The sequence below is a fragment of the Castanea sativa genome, chromosome 11, assembly GCF_040712315.1.
Source record: "Castanea sativa cultivar Marrone di Chiusa Pesio chromosome 11, ASM4071231v1".
Classification (NCBI taxonomy): domain Eukaryota; kingdom Viridiplantae; phylum Streptophyta; class Magnoliopsida; order Fagales; family Fagaceae; genus Castanea; species Castanea sativa.
In genome coordinates this window covers 13,487,633-13,510,384 of record NC_134023.1, presented here as the reverse complement: position 1 = coordinate 13,510,384, position 22,752 = coordinate 13,487,633, and the positions used below count along the sequence as shown (strand labels likewise).

Here is a 22,752-nt window from a genome sequence, read left to right as displayed (position 1 = left end):
CATAACTTTGGTTACAACTATCTTATGTGATAGATTGTAAATTTGTAATTGGTTGTCTTTTATTATATATAAACTCATCACTTTTTCTTCACCACTCACAATCTGTTGCGTAGAATGTTGTAGAAAAAATTGTGGTATTTTTTATACATATTTTGTTGATGCCTAAAATATATTCTTTCTTTTTTTTTTTTTTTTTTTTTTGGAGAAACACACACGCCTAAAATATATTCAGTATACCGTAAAAAATTAAAAAAAAAAAATTGGGGACCATCCCCACTCGGGTGATATTTCAGAGAGGGAGAGATCATTGACATTATTATTTATTTATTTATTAATTAATCCAAGTCAAATAGGGTATTTTGTTTTACCTTAAGAATGAAATTGGAAATTAGTTATTACAGGGATGACGACACACACAAGTGTCTCTTTGACATTTGGTATTGAAGTAAAATCCATGAGAATTATTTCCATTTCCATATTTGGACTAACAAAATTGATTACAAACTTTATCAATGCATCCTGCCTCATATGGAGTGTTGCAACTTCCTACAAATGCTTGTGTATTCATAGACAATGAGTCATGAACACATATATTATTAAGAGCAAGACTTAGGTACAGTATTTAGATACTGTTTTTTAGATTTTTTTTTTTTTGAGATTTTGCTATGTGGCTTTTTTCTTATGGATGAGAGGGTATTTTTTAAGTTAAGTAGCCACATGACAGAATCTTAAGAAGAGAACTTAAGGAACAATACCTAAGTTATTGTACATAAATTTTGTCATATTATTAATAATATCTATAAATCTATCTAAGAATTTGTCAGGGATGTTTTGAGACAAGGGCCAAAAAGCTTGTGTATTCATAGACAATGAGCCATGAACACATATTATTAAGAGCAAGACTTAGGTACTGTTTCTTAGATTCATTTTTTAAGATTCTGTCATGTGACTTTTTTCTTATGGATGGAAGGGTATTTTTTTTAAGTTAAGTAGCTGCATGATAGAATATTAAGAAGGGAACCTAAGGAACAACACCTAAATTACTGTACATAAATTTTGTCCTATTATTAATAATATCTATAAATTTATCTAAGAATTTGTCAGGGGTGTTTTGTGACAATGGCCAAAAATGCAAGATTAACCAAAATGTTTATTTGTGGAGAATCAAGCCTAAAATTTCAAATGTATAATGAACAAAAGACTAATGCTGCATTAACAAAAGAAAAATCAAAATTTCATAACTGAAACACAAGAAAATGTAGAAAAATCACACAGGTCTGAATCTTTGACCCGCAGTTAGCAAGAAGATGGAATTGAGAGAGGTTGTGAGGAAGAGAGGGAGGTTCTCTTGTACCCATATTTCAACCCCCAAACTTTAGAATTGTGAGGATGTTAGTTGGCTGAATGAGTTTTTGGTCTCAAGTTTCAACTTTGTGGGGAAAACATGGTTCACTTTATTTTGAGCTAAAGGGAGAGTTTTATAGTAGCCTTTAGGTGTCCTTAATGACTAGTTTTTAAACTAAAAGATAAGGCTATAGACCTCCAAGGTGCTAAGTTGATGTTTGGATCAAATTTGCTTTAGTTGGATAAAAGAGTTAGCTTGCTTTTATTCATAATTAAGGAAAATGCTTGACTAAATCCTCATTGGTTCACTCTTTTCAGTTGTTTCAGACCATTGGGAAGATAACCTAAGTGAGGACTAGAAGTTAGAGTTGGCCAATGAGAGCCAATTATTTTTAAAAGGAAAAGTGAGTTCAGACAAAAAATTTGAGCCACAGTCAGCCAGAGTATAAAAGTTGTTTTGGGGTGGAAATTTCGGTATAAAACTTCCTCCATGGGCCTAAGGTGCTATTAGTGTCCCTTATCCACTTGGTAATATGCATGGGCTGAGCTTATGTAAAAAGTCTGAAAGAAACGAAATCATACTTTTTCAAGTTCTCACAATATGTCGCATAGGCTTGAGCCATGCTTAAAATAATAAAATAAAATAAAATATATGAATTAAACCCACAAGGCAATTGGATTCAGTTGAATTGAGCTTGTAAAAAATATATGGCTAAAATAGGTATCAAGATTAGCCCCCAAGCATGCACAGTGCTTATGGCATCCGTGTAAGTAATTGATATCTTTCATTACTTGCAGATGCTGCGGGTTGGGGAATTAGTTCACCCAAATACTCTATTTTTGTTGAGAATATGCGGTTGAAGGAGTCTTTTCGAAGAAATGCCGTAGTCGTAGGACCCACTTGTAGAAAATTACGAGCCAAAGAATCACGTGTAGAATTATCGTGGTTGCGGAAATAAGTACTTGATTATGATAGGTCACAGGTCCCACCGAAGCACATTGTTTGACCAATATTGGTCTTCAACATATAGCATTGTATACTACTTTCTTCGCGCAGGACCAGCTCTATCCAAAATCTCAAGCACACCAAACTCTATTGCTGCTTTCAATACCATGGGCAACACTGACGCAGTTGCTAGTTGCATAGCATACTGGGAAAGACTGTCCTCTTTATTAGTGGATGCACCAATCTGGCTTTACTTGGAGGAGCTCACGATGTGGTTTTGGTGTCAAATAGAAGACTTCAGAAAATTGATAAACCAGGTTCAGTATGCTTGGTGGCTGCAGGATCTTGTTTTAAAAAACCAAACCACTGTAACTTTGTTAATTGATAATTATGAGTGGCGTGCAAAAAATCACAGCGCTGACATCTTCAGCTGCCTTTGGGCGGCTTGACTTGCATTATTTTTTAATTTAAGGCAAATAGAAAAAGAAAATCACAATTACTAGAATAACATATCAAAAGCTTAGGAACACAATTTTTCCCAATTGTTAATATGACTTGTTACAATTAGTGCATAATAAAAATGAGGTCATTTACAATCTTGTAAGAAACAATGCTAAATTAATCTTGCTCCAAATCACAACTTGTTATCTTAGAAAGGGGTGAGAAAAGGTTGCGTCCAAGCATTACTCATGATTTATTCGTTATTAGTTTAGTTCAGCTTTTAGCTGATGTCCCAGGACGAGAAAGAGAACCACAAACTCCTATATACATATATATCATTTGTATGGTACTTGCTTTAGGGAACATTTTACTGATGTCTATTGATACAATTATAGAACGTGTCATGACTAAATGTTACATATTATTGTAGAACTCCATAAATGAAAATTATAAGTACAACATGCGACTTTAATACCCTAAAATCTTGGTGCTTTTGCCTCTAACAAGAGAGTCAACAGAGATTCTATGCATTATTATCATTCATACAGTACATGTTTTAGGGAACATTTTATTGATGTCTATTGATATAGTTGTAGAACATGTGATGACTAAATGTTACATATTTTTGTAGAACTCCACAACTGAAAAATTATGAGCACAACATGCCACTTGAATACCCGAAAATCCTGCTTCTTTTGCCAAGCATTCGATTTCTCTCTCTGTCCTCTCCTTTCCCTCTGGGTTTGTATTCATCAGGAACAAATATAACTGAAACAAGCTTTTATCCTCACTAGTAGTTGCAGGGGCTTCTGGAACCACCATATCTACTATTATCACTTTTCCCTGGTTTGGTAGTGCTTCATAGCAACTTTTTAGTACCTTCAAGCATTTTTTCTCGTCATAATGATGAAGTATCCACTGTCTCATACAAATCACAATGTCAGTTAAAAACTGTCCAGAATGTACAACCAACAGATCACTAATCTATGTTTGTTGTTCTCTGTAGTATCATGGGAATTCTAAAGACCAACTCTTAGAACTTGGTTTATAGTTATACATCATTAATCAGTACTTAATGGGGGAAATACAAACTTCATTAACCGGTGTGTTAGAGAGGGATATGGATAATATTTGTTGGGTTCAATTGTAATGAACCTACCTTCATAAAAATGGCATCTCCTTTTGGAATACTTACAAACATGTCTCCAGCAATGTGCTCGATACCTGCAACAATAACCTCCCAAGAATTTACATAGGAAAATATGAAACTAAATTAATTTGAGAGCAAGATTTCATCAAATGCCATGCATACTAGTGACTCCCCTTTGTTACAATTGAGCGTCCCACTTCAAATTCATATTATTTTTTCATGTTAACTAAAGGTTGAGCCTAACATGACTGACCCCTTAGTATTAAAATGGAACAAGCCTTGTCTTGGGCTAGCCCTAGCATGAAGTAGGAGCATCTGCAGGTCACTCATTGAATAGATCTTGATCACCATGAAATCAATACTAATCCACTTTAGGTTTGGTTTGAATCAATGCATGACACAAGAAGGTTTTTAAGCCTTTATAATACAAAACATGCACAATTTCCCATCAAATTTTGATCTAAAGAATAGCAGTTTCCTTTTAAGAAAGGAAATTGTTATTTGATGAAACCCAAAAATTGAAATTCTAATCCAGTTTAGGTTTGGTTTGAACCAAAGCATGACACAAGATAGTTCTTAAGCCTTTATAATACCAAACATGCACAATTTCCCATATCTGAAGAATAGCATTTTCCTATTAAGGAAATGGTTATTTGATGAAACCCAATTACCGAAATTCATACCAGGATAGGAGGGTGACTTTTCTATAACAGAGGCCAAGTCAAAGTTGACACCCTTAATGGTAGGATACTTGGAGATGATCATGTTAAGGAGAGTGCCATCACCACCTCCTACATCCACCAGCAATTTCAGACCTTCAAAACCCTTGTATTTCTCAAGAATCTTCTTCATAACTAATGGGTTCAAATCTTTCATTGAGCCCATGAAAATTTCACGGTATTTGTCATCCTTCCGAGCATACTCAATTGCTTCCATGCCATAAGCCCTAGAAAATGGAATTCCTCCTTCCAAAATTGCATCTTTCAAATGGTACCTGTTGTGATACTTAACATTAAATTTTTTTACAGAAGGGGAAAAAAGAAGAAGAAGAAGAAGATAATAGGATGATCATAATAAAGAAAGTTCTAGCTTTTTGTTAAGCACCTGTTGTGATACCTATCATTAAAATTTCTAAAATTCAGACTTATATTTCAATTCTCAAATTAGTTCATAATGTTTAATTTTTAACAATTTAGTTTCCCACTTTGTGAAAATGAATCAATTTGATCTTTCTGTCCAAATTTGTTAACAAACAACTCTGTTTAAACATTATTTTTGATTAATTTTTAAATGTCAACATTTATGAGATGCTCCATAAAAATTATAATAGGTCTTGTTGTTCGATGAGTATTATTATCATATATGTATGTGTATACATACATATAAAAATGATTTCATTTGCTAGCTGATTTGGATCAAAACGACTAGACTTACTTTGATAAAATGATGTACAAAATTGACAAAAATAATTTCTAAAAGACTAACTTGATTATTGAAGTAAAAGTAAACGAACTAAGTAGAAAAAGTTACTGATGATGATATTAAGGAAAGTTTAGCATTTTGTTAGCTAGTAATACCAGATATTCATCGTGACTTTGTCCTGGAACAAATCTAAGAAGGGTGCAAGTGTTCCTCCAAATCCATCCTTGTTTTTTATGAAGTATTTGGAAACAGGTGCCAAACCATAGAGCCTGGAAACTTGGCCATCATGCTGATGGGTGGCAATAGAGCAAGTGAGTATAGAGTGGCTAGCAAGAAGCATGAGCATACAATCAAGAAGCAAAGACTTGTCATGATTGCTGTGAGTGGGGAGCTGGGATGCTATTTGGGAAGTAGAAAGAAGTGATCCAGGGCCAGCTCTATCCAAAATCTCAAGCACACCAAGCTCTATTGCTGCTTTCAATACCATGGGCAACACTGATGCAGTTGCTAGCTGCATAGCATACTGGGAAAGACTGTCCTCTTCATTGATGGATGCACCAATCTGGCTTTCCTTGGAGCTCATGATGTGGTTTTGGTGTCAAATAGAAGACTTCAGAAAATTGATAAACCAGGTTGAGTATGCTTGGTGGCTACAGGATCTTGTTTAATAAAACCAGACCACTGTAACTTTGTAAATTGATATGAGATTCAACCTTAGCGTTCAAAAAATCACAGCTCTGAATTCTTCAGCTGCCTTTGGGCGGCTTGACTTGCATTTTTTTTTTTTAAATTTAATCTGCAAAATTCATTAAAATATGTGGTCATGAGGCTGACTGGATGACAAATAGAAAAAGAAAATCACAATTACTGGAATAACATATCAAAAACTTAGGGATACAAGGCTAGGTAGCTTCAGGATCTTGTTTAATAAAACCAGACCACTGTAACTTTGTTATTAGATAACCATGAAATCAGAACTTGGTGTCCAAAAAGTCACAGCTCTGTCCCTTCTGCTGTCTTTGGGCTGCTTGACTTGCACCGGGTTCTTTTTTAACATTCAAAATCAAATTAAAATATGTGCCGACAAGGCTTATTGAATGGCAAATCGAAAAAGAAAATCACAATCATTTGAATAACATATCAAAAAGTCCCAAGGACCCACGTTTTTCACGGTTGTTAATTTGACTTTTTAGTGCATAATGAAAATGATGTCATTGATAACCTTTTGAGATATTAATGTTAGACTAATCTTGCTCCAACCACGACTTGCTATATTAATAAGGTGTGAAAAAAAGGTCGTGTTTAAGATCAACCTTTTAAAACTGAACAAACAAATGGCCGAAAGATAGAAGCAATTTTATTCATTTTTTAGAGCCATTACAGCTTTATCTAAAGATCAAATCAAAAGATCAGACCAATGACATGAAAAATTACCACATATTTTAAAATTTTGAAACTAATAAGAAATGATAAATTTAATTAAGTAATTAAATCACCATTCTAACAAGGACAAGCACGTTCTAGGAATTGTACATTATAGTCAAGCGCTAGATGTTTTGAACATGTCTAAAACACAATCAGTTGCAAGTCCTCTGTTCCAGAATTTTTCATAGTATTCTGCATATGTACAATTTTTATAGATTGCAGGGTGATCATCATCGATTAGATCCTTAGCAGGTCCTATTAGAGCATCATTTGAAACGGTTCTTTAAACTCCAAAACTTGTTCTACACAAAAAACCCAGTGGACCGTGGGAACTGCAGTCGAACCGTCCGGGTCCAGTCAAAGCTTGAAAAAAAAAAAAAAACATTATCTACATTCTACAGGCTTACAGAAGTAGATCTCCATTCTTGTAGCTTCAAACATGCTGTTAGACGTTGAGACTTGAGATCACATCATAGTTTCTTCTCAGTCTTCTTCTCTATATCGCTCTCTCTTGTCCTTTCTCTGTCTTAGTATTCTTCATTTTCTCTCCTCTCTTGTTATTTTTGCGTTTTTGCCTTCTCTGTGACTGTCTTCCTCTCTTCTCTTGTTATTTCTTGTTTTTGCCGTCTCGTATACTCAACCTGACTGTCAACCACAGCCTATATTCTTGGGCTTCGATTATATTTTATTTTAAAAATTTCATGGGGGGAATGGGTATAGTACCAGAGCCTTGGGTTCTCAACAAAAGTTGAGTGGGATACCAACCAGTGACCACTGCCGCCACTTTTCTTCTTTTTTTTTTTCTTTTTTTTTTCTTTTTTTTTTTTGTTGTTGATGGGAAAGTCGAAAATGTCTGTAAACTTTTTTTTTTTTTTTAATTAATCTCATGAATAATGTTTTCAGTTTTTAAACAATATTATATGTATTTTTACAAATTTTTTTATTTATATATATTTAAAAAAATTAAAAATTGTTGTTTAAACACACATCCCAAATGGGTCTTGAGTTTCATAAAAAAAAAAAAGTTTATTAGATTAAATAGTCAAATATTTGGAACTATTTTAGGTATTTTTTTTAATTTAGTATATTAATTTATATATTTATTAATTATTAAATTAATTATGACGTCATTATGGTTCGACCTCAATTTGACTTTAAAAACTCTTAATATTTCCCTTTTACGATTTATTGAACGATCTGGATCTAAAAACCATGTTCATCATTGCTAAGTACCTGATGCAAAAAAAAAAAGTCACGTTTATTGTATAAGCAAATACGAGAAACCTCAATTATAACCCGATTAATTTAATCCTTTTAGGGCATGACGCATATTTGTTTATCTTGTTTATTGTATAAAAATATCTCTCAAAAAAAAATTTTACTTTAAAAAATTATATATTCCTTTTCAAGATGAAAATAAATTCAACCAAATAGGTAATAAAATAATAACAGCAGTTTTAGAAAAATAGCTAAGGGTGTAATAGTAGGAACCAAATTGACTATAAGTTAAAAATAATAAGGACCAAATTGACTGCCACCATATTGAAGAATATTGTATACATTTTATTGTTATATTTGTTCAATTTTAATTTCATATGTTGAAAAGTAAAGAATAAAATAAAATGACTTCTAGGCTTATTTTTTAATTGTGTTGTGGACATATCATTTCTCATTTAATTATGGTTAGTTTTCAAAAATTCTTAATAGATAATTACATTACACATATATTACTCCATTAAAGTTTTTTTAACAAATTACTTTTTTTTTTTTCAAAATACTTGAATAGCCTTTGGAAGGGGAATAGTTAGGAAAAAATATAGGCAAATGACAAACTAGGAATTAGTGGTCATAAATATTAATAATAAAAATATGAACTTAAATACCAGAGTAAATAAATGCATTTATTTCATTGAAGATTTTAATCATATGCCATGTATTTGGTATTATGACAAACACCTTGAGATGTACAATAAATGTTTTAACATGTGGTATTGTTAAAATAATAAAATTTAATAAATTCCATGCATAGCACGACTTACATGCTAGTTTTATTTAGGATTGAGATCCCGTGCAATAGCACAAATCTCAGCCATATAATTGATCCAAAGCCCATTTGTTTGACACGTTATACATCCAGCCTGGCAATCCGTGTGCTTTCAATTTCTCCCACTTTCTCTTTTTCATTTCAGCTACTCTCTTCTCTCTCTCTCCCACTTCAACTGGGTTTCCTTTTCTCTCTCCCCTAACGCTCCACTTTCTCAACATCCACACTTGCTCTGTGTGTCTCCCTCAATCTCGTCGGTCACCGCTGCTAGCATACCGAACTCAGACCCATTAGCACAAAAAAAAAAAAAGAACTCACCATCTGAAACCACGCCTACGATCCCTTTTTAGACCCAGATCAAGAGACAGCAAGGGTTGGGGTTTGGAGAGAATCGAGTGTAGAGAGAAAAGTTGATACTTTTGGGTTTGATCTAGGGAGGGTAGTGAGATTGAGACACAGAGTAAGAGATTTTGGTCAGAAGAAGCCACCATCGGAGGTGGTGGTGAGTGGTGGTTGTGATGAGCCATGGTGAGGCTGACTTGGGCTTGTTTCAGAGACCACCGACAGGTAGTTCCCCTTTTATCTCTCATTTTATTTAATTAATTTTTTAAAATAAACTCTGTTTGGTTGCTGGGAAAGGAAGGAAAGTAAATAACAGTGTCACAATTTTGTTGATTGATGTATTGCTGCTGAATTTAATTCTATTTTCTTTTATTTTGTGTTTTTGGTTTCTAGCTTAGGAATTGAAATCACCTGTTGAACCAGTGATTGAGCAATATCAGTTATGGCAATTCCACAACCATTATTCTTCTCTGAAATTTAGTTGTGTATAAATATTATATATCTATGTTTGACAGCAATTATATTTTTTTTCTGAAATCTGTTTAAAAATGGATGTTACTAATTTTAATGCCACTTTGTCAACATTGGTTACCTTGATTCTTTTTCTTGTGAGATCTTTTGTTGCTAAATTTGTTCTGTATTTTGTGGGATAAAAGAAAAATAGACTAAACAATGATATTATTTTTGTACCTGGCTATAAATTCTGTAGCCCTCCCATATTTCTTGTTACGGGTACATAACTATAAGTTCTGCTGTTTTATCGGTGTCCAACATAAGCTAATAGTTTGTTAACTTGGGTTCTCTTCTTATTATCTTTGCTATAGTTGATTGGCTTACTCAAAGAACTTATACTCAGCAAATGATTTACAAATTTTGACAAAAGAAATTTAGCTTTTGAAGCTTTTGTACATTCACATTAAATTTTGAGTTTTATAAGTTCTTGGGGAAACATTGGCATTTTGAACTGGAGCAAAACATTGAATAAATTTGCTAGTGATATTCAATAGAAAATAATGCATTGTGAGAACTCACAATAACTTGCAACCTTATTTTAAGGAACCTTGCAGAATCTTTGTGATGGATTTCGCTAGTTGGATATAATGTCTATACTCAGTGTTAAGTAATTTATTTCTTTTTTTGTTTCCAATCCTTGTTACTCTAGTTCTTTATCTGGTTGAATTTGTTTTTGTTAAAGATATCTTGCTTCTAAAAGTTTAAATTGTTGTCTATATAAGTCTGCCTTTTTGTTTAAAAAACTTTTTTCCCCCTTGGCGTCTTTGTTGACAAGTATCATAGAAATTCTTTATTCCTTGCTTAATAACTTTCTTTATTCCTTGCTTAATAACTTTGTTTTGATTGAACTTGTTTTCTTTCACAATTTTTTTGCAGATGTGCCAAGCCAATACCAGATAAGTAGTATCGATTTTGTGGCACTCCACTTTACAATGAAATGTTAGAGGTTAAAGAGTGCCTTCATAAGTTTTTTGGAACAAGGTTTTTTTGGGATCCAATTGAGCAGTCAACTCTCTTTTTCTGAATTGGTAGTGACAGGAATGGAAGGGCTGCCACAGTTGCGCTGCTTGAGATCATCACAGCATTTGATCTTGAAACATACACTTTTTCCCTACCCTTTTTTGCTAGAATCTTGAAACATACGCCTTTTCCCTACAATTTTTGCTGGAATTATGTATTTTGGTGCTAGAATCTTGAAACATACACTTGTATCGAAGTCTATATTTCAATAGAACCCTTGTTGTTGTGGTTTTGTAATCAAAGGGTATATTTCAATAGAATTTGTACATTTTTAGATTAAATTATTTTGTTTTAATCATGGTAATCTATGATAAAAATAAATTAGCCCTATATGGAGTGGCACATTTTGATTCGTGCAGTTGAGGCAATACGTTAGGAACTTGGGATTTAAGGTTGAGTGTAAGCGAGCCATGTGAAGTTCTTCTGGCTGTGTTGTGTTCTTTGGGTTATTCCCCACCCGGCCCCACATCCACCCTGATCTAAGACTGTTGTGGCTAAGATGAGTGTGTTGAGATTGTGATTGGTACTGAAGCTGAGTTAGAAATAATGCAATAATAAGAAACTAGAGGTACCACTAAGTGAGACTATGGTGCACTCATCTTAGATGCTCTAGTCATGTGCAACATAAAACTGAGGAATGCATTTGATGAAAGGAATTATTTTGATTTTCCCCTGTTGTACCAGAAAATTATATCATGAAAGTGCAATGAGCTACACGGACAAGAGGAAGGCTGACTTAAAAATAAAATTATCCCTATATGGTTATGTATCATGTTTTGATTCATGCAGCTGAAAGAATTCATTAGGAGCTTGGGATATAAGGTTGAATTTCAATGTCGGTTTCATTGTTCATTAGGTAAGAAGGCGAATGGAATAAAATGTAATTCTCCTTTTCTAAATATTTTAATATCTATAATGATGCTTGTGGTTTATCTTTTGAAATGTTAGCAAGCCAACTATGGTAGTTTTGATTGCATAAAAAAATGATGGTAAGAGACTTAATCATCTTTAATTTGTATTTTTTTTCCCCTCATCAAAATTGGTAGACAACAAACCAATTTTAGTGACAAATGCAATCTTGCAATCTTAAAACTGAACACAAAAAAAACAAAAACAAAAAAAATAAATAAAAAAATAAATAATTTAATCTAAAAATGTACAAATTCTATTGAAATATACACTTTGATTACAAAACCACAATAACAAGGGTTCTATTGAATTATAGACTTCGATACAAGTGTATGTTCTACAATACAACATAACATTGTGGCTCCAACAATGTATCATTCCCCCAAGAACAATTCCAGTTACAACAATGGCCTCGAGTAAGAGCAGGTAAAAGAAATCAGTTATCCTTCCCCTAAACAAGTTCTCTTCAAGGAGCTTCTAGAATCGAGCAAGTATATGTGATGAAGTATAAAAGTCCAAGTCTGCATTGTCAAGGTAAAAACACGTTAAAAATGGCAAACTTGATGATTACACTCAAGCTCAACCTGACTTCAAAAACTCAACATAATTAACCCTTCAAGAAGATAACATACACAACTAGATAAATGCATCAGGACAATGCATAATCTGATTGCAATACATTCAACAAGAATAACCAACAAACAATTAAGCATAATTAAAGATTCAGGGACATTATTTGGGAAAGTGATGAAGGTTCTGGACAAGAAGAAACCATCAACTCTAAAGGTGCAGAAGAAAACTTGACTTCAATAGGCCAATTGAAGGAATAAAACCTCAGTTGCCAATTTGTTACTAAATAATTGTTAGATATTTAGAATAGAAGAATAACAACACAGGAGAATTTCCACTTATAGTAAATGTTTAACATTGAGCATGGATTGGTTACAACAGGATCAACATTGTACACATCAAAGCCTCACAGACCTTGAGATCTTGGTATTTTTCAAATGAAAGAAAAGGAACCCTGACATTCTTGCCAAACTGTGTTGGAGAATGGCATAGGACTTTGAAGTTCCATGGGTCCAAATGCTAATTGAAAAGTACCTTACTCAATCTAGAATCAGTGAAAAAGGAAGGATGTATAGTTGGCTGCATATCTCGTATTTGGACAACGTGCAAAGATGGAGACATAGTTCTTAATAAATGCTTTAACTAGTCCATTTCTAAAGGAGATTCTGCTTGCCTATGGGGTGATTTCTAGCAGTCGCAACTGGCAACAACAGAAGTTCAACTAAGAAAAATTCCTTCAATTAATTTGTTATAAGAAAGCCCTTTGTGCCATTAATAACAATAGGACATGAATTTTCCTACATTGGAATTATAAAAATAGAATCTAACTAAATAGAATGTCACTACCAACCAATAGAAATCCCCAAAAATCTAAAGCTGGAAAAAATTACCCATTTTTCTAAGTACAAGAAATTTGTGGAGTTGCCATAACTGATATTGCTCAATCACGGGTTCAACAGGTGATTTCAATTCCTAAGCTAGAAACCAAAAACACAAAATAAAAGAAAATAGAATTAAATTCAGCAGCAATACATCAATCAACAAAATTGTGACACTGTTATTTACTTTCATTCCTTTCCCAGCAACCAAACAGAGTTTATAAAAAAAAATTAATAAAGAAAAAGAGAGAGATAAAAGGGGAAACTACCTGTCGGTGGTCTCTGAAACAAGCCCAAGTCAGCCTCACCATGGCTCATCACAACCACCACTCACCACCACCTTCGATGGTGGCTTCTTCTAACCAAAATCTCTTACTCTGTGTCTCAATCTCACTACCCTCCCTAGATCAAACCCAAAAGTATCAACTTTTCTCTCTACACTCGATTCTCTCCAAACCCCAACCCTTGCTCTCTCTTGATCTGGGTCTAAAAAGGGATCGTAGGCGTGGTTTCAGATGGTGAGTTCTTTTTTTTTTTTTGTGCTAATGGGTCTGAGTTGGGTATGCTAGCAGCGGTGACCGACGAGATTGAGGGAGACGCACAGAGCAAGTGGATGTTGAGAAAGTGTAGCGTTAGGGAAGAGAGAAAAAGAAACCCAGTTGAAGTGGGAGAGAGAGAGAAGAGAGTAGCTGAAATGAAAAAGAGAAAGTGGGAGAAATTGAAAGCACACGGATTGCCAGGCTGGATGTATAAGGTGTCAAAATAATGAGCTTTGGATCAATTATACGGCTGAGATTTGTGCTATTGCACCCCGTGCAATACCCTAGGTATTGCACGGGATCTCAATCCTTTTATTTATTCCTAAATTCTAACAATTCATAGGATATTTTATTGATTAAATAATAATAAATAAGCATGCAAAAATATGATGGAATCAAAGATTTGGATGGGCCTAAGGTCCATATTTTGATAAAAACCAAATTAGAGGACCTTTACATGAGGTGAATAGTCCATTATTGGGCTTACCCTAATATTGAAGAGTGTGACACTCCAACTTTGGGTTAAGCATTTCTGATAAGATTCTTATAACATGTTTGTTTTAGAGGGTATTTTGATTATTTCAAAAACTATAGAGGTATTTTACTATTTTGATATTTTAAAGAAATTTGGAATTTTTTGGTGTTTTAGGGGTATTATGGTCATTTTTTAAGTTTCAATGAAATTTTGGTCATTTTGGGTGTTTTAGGGCTATTTTTTGGTTATTTTTGTAAAGTTTGGGGTTAATGTTAAGTGTTCTACGAATGTTTGGGTTACTCCAAGGTGTATTTGGGGGGGATTCTGGTAATTTATGTAAGTTCTGCTTAAAAGATATATTTGAGGGGGGGTTGGGGGCAAAAGGTGTAGTTTGTAGGAAAGGTGATGGTGTTTGTGTGATTTTGAAAAGTTGGGTGGCATTTTGATAAATAGGAGAAGTCAGGTTGGCCTTGGGCTGAATGGGTTTATAGGCCTTTGGACTTTAGCTTGGGGGTTAACTTGGGTTTAGACTTAAGTCAAAGTGGGCTTGGACGGAGTGTTTTAAAGAAGTTGGGTTGGGCCGTGTGTTTTAAGTGAAAATGGGTTTGGTTTAGGAAAAAATCCCTAAAATTGGGTGGGGGAGGACAACTCTAAATATATTTTGAGTATTTTTTTTTTTGAGAAAATATTTTGAATAATTCTAGTATCACATAATAAACCATTAATTTTTGCCACAACTATCTTATGTGACAAACAGTAAAGTCTGTAATTGATTGTTTGTTATTATCACATAGACCTATTTTTTTTTTCTTCACCACTCACAATCTACCATGTGAACAATTGTAGAAAAAATTATAAAATTTTATGTAGACCTAGAATTTTTTATATTTTTTTGGGTCCGGTTAACAGGTGCCTTTAGGGCATTTTTTAATGGACAATTTTAGAAAAGTTTTGATATCACTTTTATAGAAAAATATAAAAAACTATCTAATTTTTTTTCCCATAAAAAGTTTCTAAGAAATATTTTCCCACCCATCACATGAAATTTCACACACATGGAGAGAGAGAGAGAGAGAGAGAGAGAGAGAGAGAGAGAGAGAGAGAGAGAGAGAGAGAGAGATTATTAGTCTTTTTCTATTACTATTACTATTACTATTACTATTATTGGTCGCTAACCCTTACTATGCACGAGAACTTATATATTTGTGAGGTAGACTAAAATAATTTTATAAAATTTTAAATTGATTAAGAAATTACACCATTGCATGATTTACTCTTGTATGACTTCAATTTGTGTTACAATTTGATGAAAAAGTCATTGCTTGAACGTGCAATGGCTTACAAAAAATTTGTTAGAAAATTTTAAATATTGAAAAAAAAAACTCAAAAATTTAGATATTAAAACTTCTAAAGGACCAAAAAATATTAAAGAATCAAATGATTCACTGCTTACAAATTATTGAAACAAAACAAAATATATATGACTAAACAATTGAGAAAAATAAAAGAAAAATGGATTACATTCAAAAGAATAATTTCAATTATTGCTAGTTTTTTTATCTTGTAAAAAATATCTAAAAAGAGTTTAGTGGTTTATATATGAAAATTACTTTTTAAAGAAGTTGTAGTAGAATTGTTCTATTATCCAAAGAAATTGAACTTTATCAATAGTTGATGATTTTATATTTATCCAAATAAAGCCACGTTTAGGATAATCTAAATATAGGATTTATTCAAGTTTATTTATTTATTATCAATGTTTGAGTTTGAGTTGAGTTTAAGTTAGACTTGTTAGAAAGATAGAGTTTCACTCATTGTTAAGTTTGAGCTAAACAAAAATAATTTTGTTTTAAAAAAATGATAATAATGAGTTTGAGTTTAAGTTGGACTTGTTAGAGAGATAGAGTTTCACTTCTTGTTAAGTTTGGACTAAACAAAATAATTTTATTAAAAAAATGATGAGTTTGAGTTTAAGTTTGACTTGTTAGAGAGATAAAATTTCACTTCTTGTTAAGTTTGGATTAAATAAAAATAATTTTATTTAAATATTGTGCTGATGTGAAAAATTATGTGAATTTCAAAATTTTCGGTTATATATATATATATATATATTATTAATCAAAATCAAGTCCTATAGGGTAGTTTGTCTGCCCCTAATGAAAGATAATTATTCAAGGATGACGGCATACACAAGTGTCTCCTTGACATTTGATATTGAAGCAAAATCCATTAGTATTATTGGCACTTCTATATTTGGACAGACAAAATTGATTACAAAGTTTATCATCGCATCTAGTCCAGACGCGGCTTAATGTATTTAGGAGCTTAAGGTGAAAATTAATTATCTTGTATTAGATGTAAAATTACTACTAATTAAAATGAACTATGTAGAATTTTTTCTTTTTTTTAAAAAAATAATTTTATAAATAGAAAAAGTTTGACAAATTTTTTCATAGTTGATGTGGCAGATTGATAGTGGTAAGTAAAAAAACGGTGTAAGTGGTAGACTTAAATGAGAATTAGTACAAGTTTGCTAACTCAACTCTTATTATTATTATTTTTTAGAAGTGCAATATTCATAATATTTTTTATAACAAATTCTAAGTTATAAGTTGCCTTTTGTTTTCTATTTGAAAATATCACTATAATTATTTTTTTGTCATCAATAACAACCTACTACTTAACATTAGTTGTAAAAGTGTTGTGAAAAATATTGTAACGTTACATTTTTCTCTCTCTTTTATTTGTTTTTCATCTGGTAAAAAAATATTATTTTATTTATTTATTATAAATAACCCTATTGGTTAAAATTTGGGGGCCTTATTTTTTTGCTTGAGACCTTAGGCGACCGCATTTTTTGCTCTAGCATTCGGCCGGCTCTGATCTTGTCGGATATGGAGAGTTGCAACTTCCTACATTTGGTTCTATATTCACCTGCAAGTCAATGCCTGCACCATCAACACATATATATTTATTAATAATTTCTAAAATCAAATTTGTCATTCTTGAAGATCATGATACTTGTTTTCAGGTTACCCAAAAGTAGTCATTTCTCATAAAAAATATGATCCCAACCCGAGTTTTACATCAATACACTATCCATAATTATCGATATTTTATCATTTTTCATGCATATGTATATATGTGCGTGTGTACGTAGTCCGCTCTATAATAATTGGTCATATCATTTGGCTAACACACAAATCAATATTTGGACGTAAAATCATATTTATGAATTAACCATTCTACTCAAAATCCTAAAAACAAACACCAAGAAATGAAAATTAAAAGCAATATAATTAAAAAAAGCAATGAAAGGAAATATTAAAATACTATTCTGTAAACTGATATTCTTTCTATTTGTTGAGACCTCAAATTTCATGGCCTCTCTTGGTGTGGACATTTCTTATTTTTTCTTCAAAACATGTTTGGATGAGAATGTACTAAAAACCTAAAATATTGCTTACCAGTCACAATGAACTTATAGCAATTAGCCTTTCATTCCCAAAAAAAAAATATATTATTAAAATCTCATTAAGCATTATAGACAGCGAGTCCAAAAAAGATATATACTATTAAAATCTCATTAAAATAGACAGCTGGATTGCCCGATTTTGCCGCCAACGGAATGCTCCGATTTGAGGCAGGTTGAGAAGTGAGAGAGGAAAAGTGGGGAGAGAGGGGTCTGTGGCGACTGGGCGTAGATCGGCGACGGGTCTGTGGAGAAAGAAAGAAGGGTCTGTGGAGGAAGAAAGAAGAGATGGAGAGGCAGTAAGGAGAGAGAGACGGGAGAGTGAAATGCAAAAAGATAAAAAATAAAAATAAAAAGGTAATGTGAATGCAAAATAAAAAATTAAAATTTTTTTTTTAGCTCTCATGAACAGTGCACATCTATCTATAGATGTGCACTGTAGCAATGGAGCTAAAAAAAATAGATTTAGCTCCATTGCTGCATGCTTCTTTTTGGTATTTTGGTGGAGCTAAAATAGCTATATAGCTATTTAGCTCCACTGCTGCAAGTGCTCTAAGGCTCATAGACTTTAGAATTTAGAGAAATGCACATTCATAAAGAGCCAAGAGGGTAGCAAAGACAAATGAAAAAAAAAGCCAAACGAACAGCAATGCTTTTAGCTTTAGTAGCCATTAATATTACCTCTGAGAAAGATGAGTGTGTTTGTATTGTAGGGATAGAAACAGTTTATATAACATTTCAATAGTAAAATACATCTTCTTTATATGGCAAATTAGCTACTACGTCGGTTAGACTAGCCTGTTCTTTCACATGAATAGTATATCTTACACATATATGACTCACTATTTTTTCAGATTCTTTTTTATTTTTTGACTAATTTTAAAATTCTATGTAATATATGTGTGAAATGTTTCGCTAGTACCAATTTTAATTTGTGTTCCACCTTATGTTTCACCAATTACAACTTGTCATGTATATATTTTTTTCCATTTTAAAATTTGACTATTTTATAAGGAAAGTTAAACAAATACATAGCAAATTATGATTGATGGAATATAAAGTGAAAAAAAAAAAATGGTATAAAGAATTTGTATTTGTTTCACATATATGACTCACTTGAAGTGCGAGAAGGTATTCCTTTGCTCTCAAATTATGAATTCTATAAAAAGTTATTAGGTAGTGTCACTTTGCTTAGAGTTATACTTGTCAACGCCTCGCGGCCGCTTGACCATCCATCGCGGCGATGCTTGCGCAGAGGCCTTCCCTCAGGGAGTCTTTGTGGGTTGCTTAGGTGAAGGAAGGTCATTACCTTTGGATGTGTGACTAGAATCTAAGTCAATTTTTAAGGAATTACCAATGGTAAGTGAAGTCGTCACCAATCATTGGGTTTTTTTAAGGTGTGATAATTGATCATCTGACTTTATTTGATTTTATTACCGATCCTAAACTAAGAAAAAATGTCGTTTTTTCCTAATCTAATATGAATGGATAAGAAAATCTTCATTCTTGAATATATATATATATTAATGTAAGAATTAATAAAGTTCAAATACAATAATAACAATGGATTAGAGTTAGTACCTGAAAGAAACCATCTTGTTGGCAACCATGGCCAATTTGTTTGATAACATTGGAGTGTTTGGGGCTGTGTAAGCCGTGTAGATCAATAAGAGGAATGGAGGCATCTGAGGATTGAACGTCAGAGAGGTTTGGACGGTCGGAAATGGGTCAAATGTAGTTTGAGGGAACATGGTTCACACTTGAAGCAAGGTCGGTTAAAGGTACTTTGGTGGTGGTGGCGACCGCGGCAGTGGCTGCCATGTTTTGCTAATTGCTAATTGGTAACGCTATCCCTATCTTTAATGCTGCAAATTTGCTGATTTTGTGAGTTGGAAGGGTGACATTGTGAACCTATGTGTAAGTTTGGATACAGCTGAAAGTGTCTTCAGCTGCGTTTAGTGTTTTTCCGTGGGTCCCGTGCACTGTTTACAGGACCCACAAATACGAAATTTAGCAAAAAAAACACTTTAAAACTGGGTCCCATAACACTATTTACACATTTAAAAATTATTTTGCTACAGTATTTTCAGTTTTCAGTAATAAGCGGTATCCAAATAGACCCTATATACACATTGATATACACATAAAACGCACACAATGACATCACATTTGTGACATAGAACCTGTGATAGACATACAATTTTAGTTTTCTAATTTTTCTAGCATGTAAGTGTAGTGTCACAATTTTTTTCACAACTTTGTCACGTTGCAACTCATGAGTGGTGAAATTATGGACTCAAATGGACCCACTATTTTATTTCCACCACTCACGAGTCATCACATAATAAAGTTGTGACAAAAGTTGTGGCAAAAGTTATGAAAAAGTGTGTGACAATAGACTAACTCTTTTTCCAATTCTATTGCAGTAAAATTTGAGAACCTCTATTTTTGTTTTATAAAATAATAATAATGTTTGGCAAAATCGAAAGGTTGAAGAAAATGTATGATTCTGCTCTCTGTATATAGTAGTGCCACGTTGATAGGAAAAATTCATATTTAATTTGAGGTTTGACTTACCTCTAGTACTTTTTTAAAAAAGAATCTCTTTTTATTTTAATGAAGAACTGCCACATCACTCAATAAAAGGAGGAGATTAAAACTCACTACCAAAGATGGACCTATTTGTCGACTGACGGGCCATGCCCCCCCCCCCCCCCCCCCCAAGATTTTGAAAAACCAAAGACTAGTATGTATAATTGTATATCTACACAGAAGTTTAGAAGTTTTTCTCTGAAATTTATATTTTGGCCCCCCTCCCTCAAAATACTTTTCAAATTGGCCCATGAAATCAAAACAGAAAACTACATATGACCATTCCTGCATTCCATTTGCCCAATTAAAACAAAAACCTTGAGACAATCCATTGGACAATTCACAAAACTGGATAACAAAAAAATGTTTAGACAAGGTTTGGTCTTATGGATGGATCTCTCTTCCTTCTTTGATATGATCTTTTGTCCGTCCTCTCTCTTTCTCCCTGCCTTGTTGTATGTGACTTGTGAGGTGGCTGCTACTCTACCTTTCTTTAATCTTTAAGTGATAAAGGTTGAAAGTGGAAACTTTTATTCCAAAACTATTAGTGAAAATTATTACAAGTAGCCACAAAATCATGGCGCCTACTAACAATCCAATAACAGGGGTAAACCGTCCACCTATAGTTTTTTTTTTTTTTTAAAGAGTACACCTTTTTTTAGAACTTAGAACAAAGGGATAGGTTTTTTATTTTATTTTTTTATTATGAGAAAGCTGAATTCATTCAATACGAAATTGGAGTACAACAAGGAGGAATACAAATAGAGGATTCAGTACATTCAAGATTGTTGAAATGCTGTAATACAATCAAGGTGTAAGAGGTGCTGCACCATTGGAGGAGAGACTCCTTTCCACACTTGACTAATACCATTACGCCTAGAGTACTAAGCAAGGTCATGAGCTACCTTGTTGTAATCCCTTTTCAAGTGCTTAAAAATCCAGCTTCTAAAAAAATCCATGAGGTTTAAGATACCTTGGCATAGGTGCCCCAAGCCCCCATCCGTATTTAGAGCTTGCAAACTTTGGATAGCAATGAGAGAATCTTATTCGATGATGACTTGGGATAGCTCTAATTCCCTGGCAAGCAGAACCCCTTCTTGAATTGCTATAAACTTAGTTTTAAGACTCGTGTATTGGCCAGGGAGCATTTTGCTAAGGGCTGCCACTGCTTCTCCTTTACAGTTTCTGATTACAACCCCAATGCTAGACCTTCTACCATCCTCCGATGAAGCTCCATCCACATTTATTTTATGGAACTCTGGTGGGGGAGGCAACCATCTTAACCCTTCAGATGCATGTTTCCCATTAAGAGAGGCAATAGCTTCTTTTTGTTCAGATATCAATCTCTTTGCATGATGCCAAACCTGGTTGGGGGAGTGGGCTTTGTCTTCAAAACATTTATGGTTTCTGTTATACCAGATGGACCAGGCAACAACAATAAAGAGCTTCAGGTCTCGGGTAGCTCCTTCATTGAGGATTCTCAAAGCAGCTTCAGAAAAATCCATATACTCTTCATCCAATTTCACTGGGTAGTCTTCCCATTTGATCCAAACTTGCTTAGCTGAATTACACAGCAGCAGAGAATGAGCAATAGATTCAGCCTCCTGGTTACACATTGGGCACAACAAATCAACGTTTACTCCTCTTCGGCATAAGTTCAATTTAGTTGGAAGTGCATCCATGCACGCATGCCAAGCAAGGATTCTGATTTTTGTCGGGATCTTTAGATGCCACAAGCTTTTCCATAAAGGTGCTCTTGCATCTCCACTAGAACACTCCCCATCCTCATTGGTCTCTACAACTTTGAGAGCAATATAGTAAGCACTTTTGATAGTAAATTCTCCTCTTTTATTGCCAACCCAAATGATTTTATCTTCAGGCAAATTGTAACTCAACAACATGTTAATAATGGTATGAGCTTCGAAAGGAAGAAACAAAGACCTTACCAAGTCAACGTTCCACCTTTTTGTTTCAGCATCTATTAAGGTAGAAACCATCGGGAAGTTATCAAGAGGATGAGCAGGAGAAATAACTTTATAAGTAGAGGGAGTAGGGAGCCATCTATCCTCCCAAATATGAATACGTCTTCCATTACCAACCCTCCACCGGGACCCTTTTCTTATGACATCTAAACTGTTAAAGATACTTCGCCAAGCATACGATGGGTTGCAACCCAGTTTTGAGTTTAGTACGTCACCATGTGGATAGTACTTGGCTTTGTAAATGCGTGCAACCAGGGAGTGTGGGTTTGAAAGCAATCTCCACCCTTGTTTAGCAAGCATGGCCAAATTGAAAGCCTGGAGATTTCGGAACCCCATGCCACCATTCAACTTTGATTTACACATAAGTTTCCAACTAACCCAAGCAATTCTATTTGCTTGCTGCTTTTGCCCCCACCAAAACTTTCTCATCATTCCTTCTATCTCCTCACAAAGGCCTTTTGGAAGCTGAAAACAGCTCATGGTATAAGTTGGGATGGCTTGGGCCACCGCCTTATAAGGATCTCTTTTCCCCCAATGGATAAGAGTCTTTCTTTCCACCCCATAAGTTTTTTTTGCAACTCTTTCTTTTACCTCAGCAAAAACCTTTTTTTTAGACTTCCCAATAATTGAGGGAAGGCCAAGGTATTTTCCATGTCTTGTATCCTGCATTGGTCCCAATATCTCCATA

The 22,752-nt window shown here is 33.7% G+C and overlaps 1 protein-coding gene and 2 long non-coding RNA genes across 3 annotated transcripts; 1 reads left to right on the top strand and 2 right to left on the bottom strand.

Moving 5' to 3' along the window:
- Positions 1-3,206: 3,206 nt before the first annotated feature.
- On the bottom strand, positions 3,207-6,030 carry LOC142614699 (caffeic acid 3-O-methyltransferase 1-like). Its single transcript, XM_075787258.1, has 4 exons — positions 5,459-6,030; positions 4,565-4,875; positions 3,891-3,955; positions 3,207-3,649 (listed from the first exon to the last, which is right to left on the bottom strand). The coding sequence occupies exons 1-4, from the start codon at positions 5,884-5,886 to the stop codon at positions 3,347-3,349; spliced, it is 1,107 nt and encodes a 368-aa protein (XP_075643373.1). The 5' UTR covers positions 5,887-6,030; the 3' UTR covers positions 3,207-3,346.
- Positions 6,031-8,886: 2,856 nt separating this feature from the next.
- Positions 8,887-10,928, top strand: LOC142617654 (uncharacterized). The gene is made up of 2 exons (XR_012841014.1): positions 8,887-9,339; positions 10,504-10,928. It is a non-coding gene; the product is annotated as an uncharacterized LOC142617654 (long non-coding RNA).
- An 842-nt stretch (positions 10,929-11,770) lies between these two features.
- On the bottom strand, positions 11,771-13,716 carry LOC142617656 (uncharacterized). Its single transcript, XR_012841015.1, has 2 exons — positions 13,274-13,716; positions 11,771-12,077 (listed from the first exon to the last, which is right to left on the bottom strand). It is a non-coding gene; the product is annotated as an uncharacterized LOC142617656 (long non-coding RNA).
- Positions 13,717-22,752: the final 9,036 nt, after the last annotated feature.